This window comes from Notothenia coriiceps, unplaced genomic scaffold (assembly GCF_000735185.1).
Source record: "Notothenia coriiceps isolate Sejong01 unplaced genomic scaffold, NC01 NC01_scaffold00026098, whole genome shotgun sequence".
Lineage (NCBI taxonomy): Eukaryota > Metazoa > Chordata > Actinopteri > Perciformes > Nototheniidae > Notothenia > Notothenia coriiceps.
Window position 1 is genome coordinate 198,587 of NW_011358799.1, and position 12,216 is coordinate 210,802.

Consider the following 12,216-nt stretch of genomic DNA (forward strand, 5'->3'; position numbering starts at 1 on the left):
CACCACCTTATCACCTGAATCTCCTCCTCGAGCACCATTAGGCGCTTTCACACCGCAGTACTTCTCCCACAAAGGTTAATCAGAACTTCGTTCTTTAATGAACTAGTGCAGATCGCGTTCACACCGGAATAAGTCCCTGGGGGAGGATTAGTCAAATGAAGCAGCTGACGTCACTTCTTCTTCTTCTGCTTTGGGTTTACTGGCAGGCCGCAAACAACTTCATGGCATATACTGCCACCCGGAGTCCACGGCCGGAAGTCCCCGGAGTTGGAGCCTTCCAAATAAATCGCCAGAACTCCGACACCTCCTCATCTCCACCGCTCCCATGTTTTTTTTTGTGTTGCCATAAGTTAGTCTCTCTGCGTTTCTGCGCTGGGCTAATGCTAATGCTAATAATAAAATGCGAGGATAATAAAATGGCAGCTTCACAAAACTTTTGGGGAGTTTTACGGGGCGTGGTTTGCAATCCGCCCAGCCAATCAGACATAGGAACCTTTCTCTCTCACGAAAGCCCCTGCTCTCTAGCAGGGACTGAAAAGGGGGTAAAAAGGTTCTCATTAACTAATTTTAGTTCCGGCTCTTTTTGGTTTGAACGTGACATTTCGGAACTATATCGGAACTAAAGTGGGAAAAGTACTGCGGTGTGAACGCGCCTATTGAGTTCTTTTTAACCAAATATCTCTCAGAGGGGCGTGGGGAGGGGCTGCTTATTTTCATCTAAAGTAACAGACAGAGAATCAGCACTTTGGAAACAGGGCTGAAACAGAGGGAATTATGGGATGCTATAATGATCTGTTTGGTGTTTGGAGTCAAACACTTCAGAGACATGCTTTGTATCTGAGACCTATAATATATTGATGAAAAACAGTATAATAGGGGACCTTTAAAATTCATTCCTGAAGAGAACAAGAATCTGGCAATCCGTCTGATAGTTGTTGAAATGTCTAACTATTTGGACACATTTCACTTCAAACCAATGGCAGGTAACAATGCATGTCTCTAACTAACTAACTAGTGGAGCGACTGACACACTGATATTTCCATCTATAAACAGCTATTGCCATCTTAAATGTATGTTGATAGCATGGCTGAAAACGTTGAAAAGGGTCAGTGGAATCACACTGGGGATATTCAATGAATGTATTTCTCTTCGACCACTAAGCCACAACTAGACAATCTCAATAATCTGTCATTCTTATCATAATCAACTCACATGACCCTTGATACCAGCCATGCTCTCTGTAGACCATGTACTGACAGGATTTGTGGTCATATTGGGAGCTTACTGACTTAACTACTGTCGACCACATATTGTACTTTTACAAAGCAGCACATTTTTTTGCCTCCTTTTTTGAACAGGAAATAGGTCTATTTTTGCTCGACACTTAAAATAACTGTTCATTTGAGAGTCAAAATGGCTGCAGCCAGAGATATAATGCCTTTTGACCCACGGACAGGATTTTTAAAATACCTCACATTCGCCCACGCACACTCACACATCGCTGCCATTTACAAACTCAGGTGGACAGAAATGCAACTTGTTCGTCATACTGTAGAGCACTGGCCCACTTTCAGCAATAAGGAAGACCTTTGCTGTTCTCTTTCAGCCATTACTGTCTTTATTTTCTGTGCAAGGAAACTGGGGCACAAAGCAGCATGGAGCCATTTACAATTCAATTCTGCCTGGGTGAATGTGGATGAAACAAATGCATTGAATAACTTTAAATAAGGAGAATAAATATAGATAACCGCAATACATAACGTACTGAGTTAGGCAAGGCAAGTTTATTTATATAGCACCTTTCAACACAAGGCAATTCAAGGTGCTTTACAAAAATGAAAGACATTCAGTAGCTAAAGAAAGGTCCACACGGCATGAAGTAATCACGCTGTAAGCCAATCAGTTTCAAGCGTGTGAGTAACTTCCATTAGCCCCTGATCTCACCTATAGCTCATCATGAAAATGTTCTCCTTTATTGGATTGGATCAGGCTTTTAACACCAAAGCGCTACCGACTGAAACAGAACTACTTAGACTGAAATGGAACTAGGCCATAATGTTATAGTCGATATGTGACGAAGTCAGGGACAGAGAGGTAATCTATCGCTGCAGAACTACCATTAGGCAGCTGATTTATCCACTAATCAATCTACTGGTGATAGAAAAAGGACACAGTGACAGGGAATGGAGCTGATGGGAACGGTGGAGATGTGTGTGTGGGGGGGGGGGGTGCATGTTGTCTCTGCACACAATGATCCCTGCTGAGGGTGACAGTGGCAGGCTGTGCCATGCGGCCCACATAGCGCTGCTGTTTCCCCTCGGGGGGGCTGTCCACAGAGCCGAGAGGAATCAGAGATTAGACCGTCTCCATCTACGCTCACTTCTTGCCACACAGTTATTATTTTTATCTCAATTGAACAGTAATCAGTTTGAATGTTTCTAACATACGTTTCGATGTTCTCCCCCCAGCTCTGGATGACAAAAAGGGGGAACTGATGCTAGAAATGTCAAAACAGATGAATGTCTGTGCCATGCTCCATGCTGCTCTTTTCCTGCTTTAAGAAAGTACAGCTAGGATTTCTTTTTAGCCTACTTTCATTTTGGACATGAACTATACAAACACTTCCAAGTTTAGCGCACATCTTAGTGGTTCTCAAACATTGTATGTCTATATACTTTCACTTCTAGTCCACGAGTGAATGATTTATTTTTAGCAAATATCACTGTTTAAGAAGCCTTCAGGTCTCTAGGGATTATGGAAACATACTGTAGTCATGGGCTGGTCACACATTCACACAAAGAACTCATATCTGATCATCAGTGAAGGAATACAGACATTTAACCTCAGCAAGCATTTCAATATTATTATCCATTGAAATATTTTTGTTATACTCCATACCATGATCACAGTGGGGTCAAAACTCAAAGCCATTGAGATGTCCTCATGTGACAAGTTGCAGAATTATGTTTTATTTAATAATGTTATTTAAACATGCATCAAACGTGTAATACTTTGGATTTGGATGAAAGGTTATTCCTGTTTTATTATTTGATTTATTATAATATTTTAATAAATATTTGGCTCAAATATCATAGAGGGACCTTTATAAAGACATCATGAAAGCCATCTCTTTATATGGAATTCATATTGTATTTCATTTTCTTAAACTCGGATTATTTTTTTATATCTGTTAACACAAGAAATGTATTTTCTGAGTGGCTTAATACTAGTCTGTTAAAATGTAATTTTTGCTCTACCAAATTCCATGGAGATATATCTAGCTATATCTCCCTCACTATACCACATGGTCGGTATCATCATATAGGTTGGCAGCCAAGGCTATATACACAATGTAATGTATTCAGGTCCTGACTGTGGACTGAGACAGTGTGCTGACAGCTGAGAGCAGCAGACAGGATCCCAGCAGGCAGCCAGGAATCATTTTACTTCTCATGCACACACACTGACCACCGCTCACGACCACATCGTAGCTCCTCTTACAGCGAGCAGGGGAAGTGCAAAGAGTTTCCACTTCTACGGATAATAATTGGCCGACATTAAAACTAAATGCCGGGGGAAGCTGAGGCTCAGGAGGTAAAGTGAAGAGTCGAGGGTTTGATATCCAGCCCCTGAAATCGACCAAATTAACCCAAAATTGTGTGTGTGTTAGCTTGACCTTAGCATGTGGCACCTTGCAGAGCAGCCTCTCTCTCTGTGTGAATGTGTGTGAATGGATGGATTCTGACTGTATATACATATATGCAAAAGCGCCTTGAGTTGTCGCAAACACTAGCAAAGCCCTATTTATAAGCATTTAGATTACCATGTACCATAAACACACCTTTAATGGACTTAAACTCACAATGTACATTTTACACTTATATTTTATTTAATATTCCATTCCTCACACACTTAAACGTGGGGTAGGTCATTTTGGAGAAACCAGCTTGACTGCACTAGAATTTGAAAATACACAGCCGGAGAAAATCTGCCACTTCCTTACAGAGCCCCTCCTCCAACACACACGAACGCGCACAGGACTAATGAGGGCACGAGATAAGCTTGTGCACAGATGGAAGGCTGACAGGCAGGTAGGCCATCCAGTTATTTTAGCCGGGCCGGCTCAGATGATTGGTCGTGCTTTTTACAGTACTACGGCTTCCACAGATGACATTTTTTTATGGATTTTTTGTCAAAGCACTTAAGATATTCATTCATTCATATTTATCGGGATGTTAAGAGCATTCTATGGAATATAACCCAAAGTGTATCTCGAGTTGGTTTCTCAAATTTACCTACCCCACCTTTAATGTATATAATATCCTTTATGTTTTGTTTACTAACACATCATCCAAGGTTAGTTTTCACTATAAGTACAACATATATTTTGGACGGACACTATAATTTACAGTTTTTTACCATGTTCAATCTGAATTTTCTTTAAAATAAAAAGCATCTATATTGATTCTGACTTTTCTACATCCAACTCACAGGTTTTTGTTTTATTTTTATTTAGAGATGTTAACGTTTTAGAATGGTTTATTTCTACTCTTAATTTCTCTTATGTGCAATGCCTTGTCTTTAATGCTGCTGCAAACATTTCCCAAATTGGGATCAATAAAGTACATTTTATCTTACAATTTGTGCATTCAACCATTGAAATACACACTTTAAAAAACAAGAATCCTGTAGGTATATAATCTATCAATCAGCCAAACCTTTGCACGTGCTACAGAAGAGAGAGGTGGAGTTGAAAGACGCCCGACTTTTAGTCTGCGACGAAATATGTAGATTTGACGCTTTCCTGTTACCAATCAGTTCAGCAAAGAACAGTGTGTTTGCAGTGGGGGAAACCAGGGTATAACTAGAGGTGACACAGTAGCGAGCAAATCGGATGCAGAGAACGCAGATTGGAGACCAGTCGAGCTTCACTCAGTAGTGAGTTCAAGAAGTCAGGCAGTAAATTCCTCCACAGGTCAAAACACCCACCTGTTCATTTCTAAGCAAAATGAGAGTGAGTTCTCTTACCCAGTGTGTCCTTGATGTTCTTCACCAGCGAGCCTTTCTTCAGGCTGTTCTTGCGCTCCACGTAGTTGGACGGCACGTAGCCCGTCTGGTTCCCGGTGTTGCGGACTCGCCACCAGGTCTTGGAGTCGTCCAGCAGGTAGAGACGCTCGTTTTTACGGATGTCAAGTTCCTGGTCCTGCTGGGCCGTGTAGTCCCACTTGGCTACAACAATCACCTCCTCCGTCATCTTTCATGGAGTCCTCCTGGGGAGAAGAAGAGGAGCGTGGTGAGGCGAGGAGTAACACAGGAACAATTATCACAGAGTGAAGCCATTTATAATCATTGGCACTGCTTCAAACTGCCACTAGGGGGCAGATAGGTGGATTGTGGGTATTTAAATCAATTAAGAAGTAATTGATCACTAAGGAATGATGGTTATGAATGAGTTAGTGACTGGATTTATTAGGTAATATACATTTAATAATAAGGCAAGCACTCACAAATAACTTTCATTTGGTTAATAATTAACTGAAGATCCATTGTGCTTCGTTGTGAATAATGATGGGAACAAGACTGAATGACAAAAGTATTATACCACAATAATTTTTCTGTAAATTACTTATTTCTAGTGTACAGGGTGATTTCAAGGTGTGTGTGTGTGTGTGTGTGTGTGTGTGTGTGTGTGTGTGTGTGTGTGTGTGTGTGTGTGTGTGTGTGTGTGTGTGTGTGGCTCAGTGCAGTGACAAGTGACAAGGCATTACACATTAATCCACATCCATCCACGCGCAGGATTTTTAAACCGCTTATCCCGGCTCACAGTGGGCATCAAACAGGAAACACTGGGAACAGGTTGCCAGTTTATCACAAAGCTAAATTACATAACCTCACTAAATAGGAGTTGGAAGTTTGTGGTTGTGTTCACTGCCTAAACTGGCACTTTGATAGAGATTATCGCACAATAAAACTCACATTGCTTACCACATAATCATCTGTAACAGTTATAAGAGTCACATTCATAACACATACCAGGGGCGGACTGGCCATTGGGAATACCGGGAGTGTTCCCGGTACGGAAGTGGGCCGGTCGAGTTTCCCCGGGCTGATTTTTAGTCCCAGTCCGCCCCTGACAAACACACTCTTATATTTTTGCTTGAATACTGTCTTTAATTTGTAACAATAGACCTAAAATATTAATACTATTTTTTGCTACGTATTCTTCTGTCTGTGTCTTTGTATGCACTATTTATACCAAAGCATGGTATATACATCCTTGTGTAAACCTACTTGGTAATAAAACAGATTGTGATTCATTAAAGACACCCCTAAAGGAAGATACCAAGTTCAACCAACTGTTGAAAACATGATAAAGCCAACAGGTTTTAGGACATTTGCTTTCAAAAGGAACATTCAGTCACTCTGGAAAAGCCTCTTTGGCAAAGCAGCCCAAACACACAAAATCTATTTATATGCCACACACACACACACACACACACACACACACACACACACACACACACACACACACACACACACACACACACACACACACACACACACACACACACACACACAAATTGTCTATTTGGAATCACGCATGAAGCCATCAGGAAAGTAAGATGTAATCCAGTTTCTGTGAAAACCTCCTCGTGATAAAAGGCGTCTCACGGCATGAGAACTATCCGCAGAATCGATTTATTTATAGCTCAGCGCCTTGTTAAAAGTCTGCAGCTGGAAACAAGATCTCTGGAATAAATAAAAGGAAATAAAAAGGATGCAGATGAAAAGAGGCTCTCTGAAGATAAGGGGACATTTATAGATACAGAATGAATAGGCAAGTTGTAAAGCTTTTATGTCGGTGATTGCACGGTCTGAATAATCAAATAAAACTGTCTTCTTCATATCTAATCTCGTGTAAGGCCATCAGGAGCTTTTGTTTGGCGCTGGGATTTATGGCTGCAGGATCCTTCGGGAGCTAAAACTGACAGGTTTAATATCCTCTATAACACAATTACATATAATGTATGCTTTTTATGGAGCCGTTTAATAATGGGGATAGGTTTAAGACATTTACTTTTCAAAATGAAAAACCCCTGCTATAACTTTAGAAAATGGAAAGTGTAAGAGAAAGCAGGCGGGAGAGCATATCTATATTCATGCGCACAAAAATAAAGATTTTTCCACCGACTAGACACGAGGAGAAACAACAGAACACATTTAAGATGCAGGGGATTGTAAATTCTCTTACTCGTGTTGTCATTTCCATTTTATTCTTTAATGAGAGGGCAGAGCGCAGATAAAGCGTAACCACAACAGAGAATTATGACTCATGAGAAGTGTTGCTGCACAAATTAGACCAAATCAAAGATTCCATTACTGCTGGACAGATTGATATCTTCTGTGTTGGCTACATCTCATGAAATGGGGGAGGGGGAGGGGCTATGAAGCAATGGCTGTTATTTCAAACCCAAGAAATGTAATTCCACTTCAATTAGGCCACAGCCACAGAGACACTGCAGCCATCCCTGAATACATTCTTACAATTGCAGTCGGAGGGTGGTGTGACACTGCATGAGAGTGTCTAATAACCTCTATCTGTACAACAAGCAGTACGAATGCAAGTGCAAAAGCTTGTGTTCTGCACTTGTGAATGTGCCTTTGCTTGCCGTCATTAAAGCTGTCGAACTGGATTTCTCCGCAGGCCGGGACAGGGACAGAAGAGGGGGGGGGAGTTGTCTAACATGCCGCGGGATGTTTAAGTTAGTCTAACTTTCCATTTTACTGCGGCAGGAAGGAGACGACGGAGGGGTCAGTTCGAGAGACAGGACGAGACAAGAAGTGCAGCAGCTGTGATTCTTAACAGAGAACAGTATATAGAAGGACAAATTTATGACAAGATGAGGGACGGTGACGTCAACTCCTCCAGGAGGCGGAGGTATGCGAGCGTGCCGCGGCCTCTATCCCCCCGGGCTTCAGCTGCTGGATTATGCCAGGCTATTACTTTCCTTTCATTGCCTTTATTCCTCCTGGTGAGGATGGATGAGTAAACCGCGGTGAGGCCTGTTGGGAAAATGCTGCTCGGTATTTAACTGTCACTACGTGTGAGATATTAAAATTAAAATAAGGAATGTCATGTAGTATTGTTTCCTGAAATGATTTAAAATATTCCTTCAGCATGCAGATTGAATCCCATGCTTCGCACCGTAAGGTCACCTTCACACCTGTTGTTGAAGCTTTTCAATTATTTTTTATTTTATTTCCCGCTGCCTGATCACGTAGACTTTCTATAAACAGAGCATGAGCAGTTATGAAGTCATACGGCATGTGGAGTCATGTGACAGGTAAAAGATTCAGTGGACAGTTTTAGTGAGGTCATCCTGTATCGTCGGCTCTACGTAAGACAAATGGGAAGCTGGTGACTAAGCGCAGGGTGTGCTACTCTCAACTGTTTCATTTTGTCCCCTGCTCGCATATAAATAACTAACATTTAACCTTGTTTTAGACATAATGACAAACCAAGGAAACTTCTACGTTAACATTACGGGGTGAAAGTAACTCGAGCCAGATTTGTATATTGCTGCTTGCCATGTTCTAAGAAATTGAGTTGAGAAACCCCCTCCGGAGAGAACTTTGGAATTTTAGCCTTTGTAGACCATTGACATGCACACACACACACACACTACAGGAAATACCAACACATGCTAGGTGTGAGAGCACAATGAAACCCTTCGACAATAGTTCCAGCTTAATGTCATTTATTTCCACTTGACCCCATGTAAATGAACAGCGCTACATATTTAGCGATCCCCCTCACCCGCCTCTCACCCATTAGACCAATTTCCCCGTCTCCTTGACAACCTTGCTCATTAGCCAGCATGATGTAAATGCCACTACGAATCAAAAGCATCCTCCTCTATGGGCGAATGTATATCAGAGTGGCAGCTATAACATTGTTCATTCTGATGCCTGCTCATGTGCAGTCGCTCTTGGCATGCCAATGAAATGCAGAAATCCTTTAAAGATCACATGTTTTGCTTCTTTCTACAGTCGGTCAAAACTGGAGATGCTTGAACGAAGAATTGCTTTTTTTAAATCAGAGCCACTAACTTGGTTTCCTTGATTTATATCACACAGACAGATGGATGAACAGAAAACTATTTTCCTGTGAGAGACGTATAAAAAGGCACACAAAGGAAAACAACCAGCTTTGGGAGGGACATGGCTGAGAGGGAAAAGCCTGAGAGCTGACGGTCCTCCTGACCCCCCATTCCTCTGCTGGGAGTTAAAAGAGGAGAGAGGCGCGACAGGCTGCTGAGCTGGGCTTCAGCGGCACTTCACAAACGAGGGGGGGGGCACTCTGAGCTCTTTCAACACCACACAAAGAGAAAGGGAAAGTAAAAGAGGATTATAAAAAAGAGGGGATGTTTAAAGAATAAAAAAAACGTCTGGCAGAGCTTTCTGTGTTTGGCTTTCAGGTCAAAGACGGACACAATTCAGGGGGGGGGGTCTCTTCCTCCCCTCCTCCACCCTGAGCTGCTCCTCACAGGAAGGAGGACTGCTTCACTCCCTTCTGGCAATCAGTGTCTCGAGCACTTGGAGTGGACTGCACAGATTGAAACATGAGGAAGCCTCACTCCCTCTGCTGCAGCTACTGAGGAGGGCTCTCATCTCGAGAGAAATGCATCTCTATCATTACAACGACGACAGAGAAGGACAGGGCTGCAAGATTTTGAAAGAATTGAACTGATTGCGATTATTTGACTGGCATCGCCATTGAGATTTTTTTTTTTTTTACTTTGTTATAATTATTATTATGAGTGAGAAAAAGCAAGAAAGAAAATGATATATATATATATATTATTATTATTATTGTTGTGTGTTTTGTTTCTGACATGTTCAATAAATTCAGAAACAAAACACACAACAATAATAATAATAATATATATATATATATCATTTTCTTTCTTGCTTTTTCTCACTCATAATAATAANAGGTTATGAGAGAAACATATACAAATCCTACTTGTCCACAAGTTATAATAGTCCCAAGGTCAATATCCTCAAATAAAAAGGTTGTCAAAAAAGTTATACACCACAACGGTTAAAGATAAAGGCGTTAATATTAGTATAGGTTTTAACTCACTCTTTTTTGTATAATAATGTTAAAATTGTACTTGTTCAAATGGGGGTTAAAGGGTTCCTTGTATAATTGTGATAATTGTTTGTGTATTATCGTTTAATTTTGTCTAATGTTGTTTAACAGTTTTTGAGGAAAATTCTATTTCAGGAAAAAATTTCATTATTAACAATGATACTTTCGACTAAATAGGAATGTGAATAAAGAATAAATTAATTATAACCAAGGAAGAGGATATTGGTAACACTACCTAGTTGGGGGTTTTATCAACAAAATATATCTGTCAAGTATTTGAAGTATTTGACAGTTTACGGTTTTGTTGAACTTATGGGTATGACATTTGTAGAAATAACGAAAATGTAACTCTTTCTAAAACCCTTATTTGGATAAAACTTTCGACTTTGGTTGGTAAGAACGAATTTAGTGAAAACTCTTTTTTGGTTTGGAAGTAGTCTATTAACTCCAGCTTGGACGACGGAAATCTTGGCATATTTCAAACTGGTAAATATATCCAGTGTGTTTTTATGAATCCATACCAGTGCACCCGTGTCCGATTGCGCTCATGGTCACAGTTAGTGTGGTTTTATATATCAGAGTCATATTGGTGATATGTGCCTGGGAGATGTTATGTTGACAGTAGAAATCATGTTCTACTGTTCCTAAACGCTTTTGGATTCGGCAATAATCATATACTCATATTTAGTTTCATTTTCAGACTCAATTCACATATGTATTTGTCTCAGATTTTACCGACTATACGAGTACGATTTTATAGTGCCCTGATCTATCGGAAACTCAGCAAATAAAGGAAAAGTCCGATAAATCAAGACCTCGCACTTTCGCAGGTTCCCTCTCGCGACATTTTATAGTCGTATCAACAATATGAAACATATAGCTCATATTAACAATATAGTGTCTGAAGGATCTCACGCCACCTACTGACGAGTGAGGTACAGGTGTCGTAAAAGAATCACCACGCCACCACGACGCCGTGTGTCCGAGAACTACGGAGAAGATGTAACACTATCCCCCGATCGCCTCATGTTTGTAACCTCATTTATCCACCGGCCGATTTTTATTTCGAGTAGAAGCCCTAACGTCTATGAGACCACGAGACGTTTTGTTCCTTTCAGTCGGTATAGATAGATAATGTGGTGTGCAAAAAAGAAAAGAGGCGTACACTTTTGTAAACGTAGAAAGTATAAAAATAATCTCTTTTTTCTAATAAAGTATCTAACACGGTATACCTAGCAGTGTATACAGAAACCAGCCGTCATAAGGGACATAACTCACAACCTATACAGGAGAAGAACCGTTATTTAGAAAACTTGTCCAAGTTAATATTCAATGGCGGCACGACCATGGGTTCTCTGACAGCTAGGGAAAATTACGGACCCGACGTGAAGGATATGTGTTGAGAGACGATTATCTGGACCAACCACTAAGTATGGAAATCCCATCGCCAGTCGTACAATGGGAAGATCTGCCATCATACGGTTGTAGTAGGGGACGCTGCTCGAGAGAGCGAGAATCAGAGACACTCTCTGTAATTCGTGGCCGTACAAATGTGTCGTACCCAACGTTATGAACCAGGTAAACGATATGAGTGTTTGTGTTTAGTAAAGGGAAAAGTTTCTAAAACAGATATTTGGAGTTGGCTGGACGGTAGATCATGTCCATCAAAACAGGACTGACACAACACAGAATAAACGAATATACAAAAGTTGCCTAATTTTTTTCCACAGTGTAATATACCTATTGATCTCAGTGTCACTTATTTCACATCAGTGATGGCCTTTGGGTTTACACCAGGTTTACACTGAAACCTCAGCGTTTGAAGCCAACTAAGTGCAACATTTAAAATTATTTTCAATTTTGACAAAGTTTTATGACAACGTCTAATGAGAACTTGAAAGGGAACAAGTAGCCTGAATTTTCACAATCCAGCAGAAACTATTTGTATCCAGTCAATTAAATAAGAACTTGTCAATTTGGCAGAGACAATGTATGTAGCATAATGATAGAGAGATGGCCCTGTTGGAAGAAGTACTCAGCCAGTTTACTTAAAGGTAGG

General features: G+C 40.7%; 1 protein-coding gene across 1 annotated transcript in view; it reads right to left on the reverse strand.

Moving 5' to 3' along the window:
* The window catches only part of nck2a (NCK adaptor protein 2a), a 13,447-nt gene extending 8,180 nt beyond the window's left edge, over positions 1-5,267 (reverse strand). The window contains exon 1 of the mRNA XM_010783999.1: positions 5,030-5,267. Within this exon, the coding sequence (XP_010782301.1) occupies positions 5,030-5,255 (226 nt within the window). The 5' untranslated portion in view covers positions 5,256-5,267. The remainder of the gene's footprint in view (positions 1-5,029) is intronic.
* Between the last annotated feature and the right edge of the window lie 6,949 nt (positions 5,268-12,216).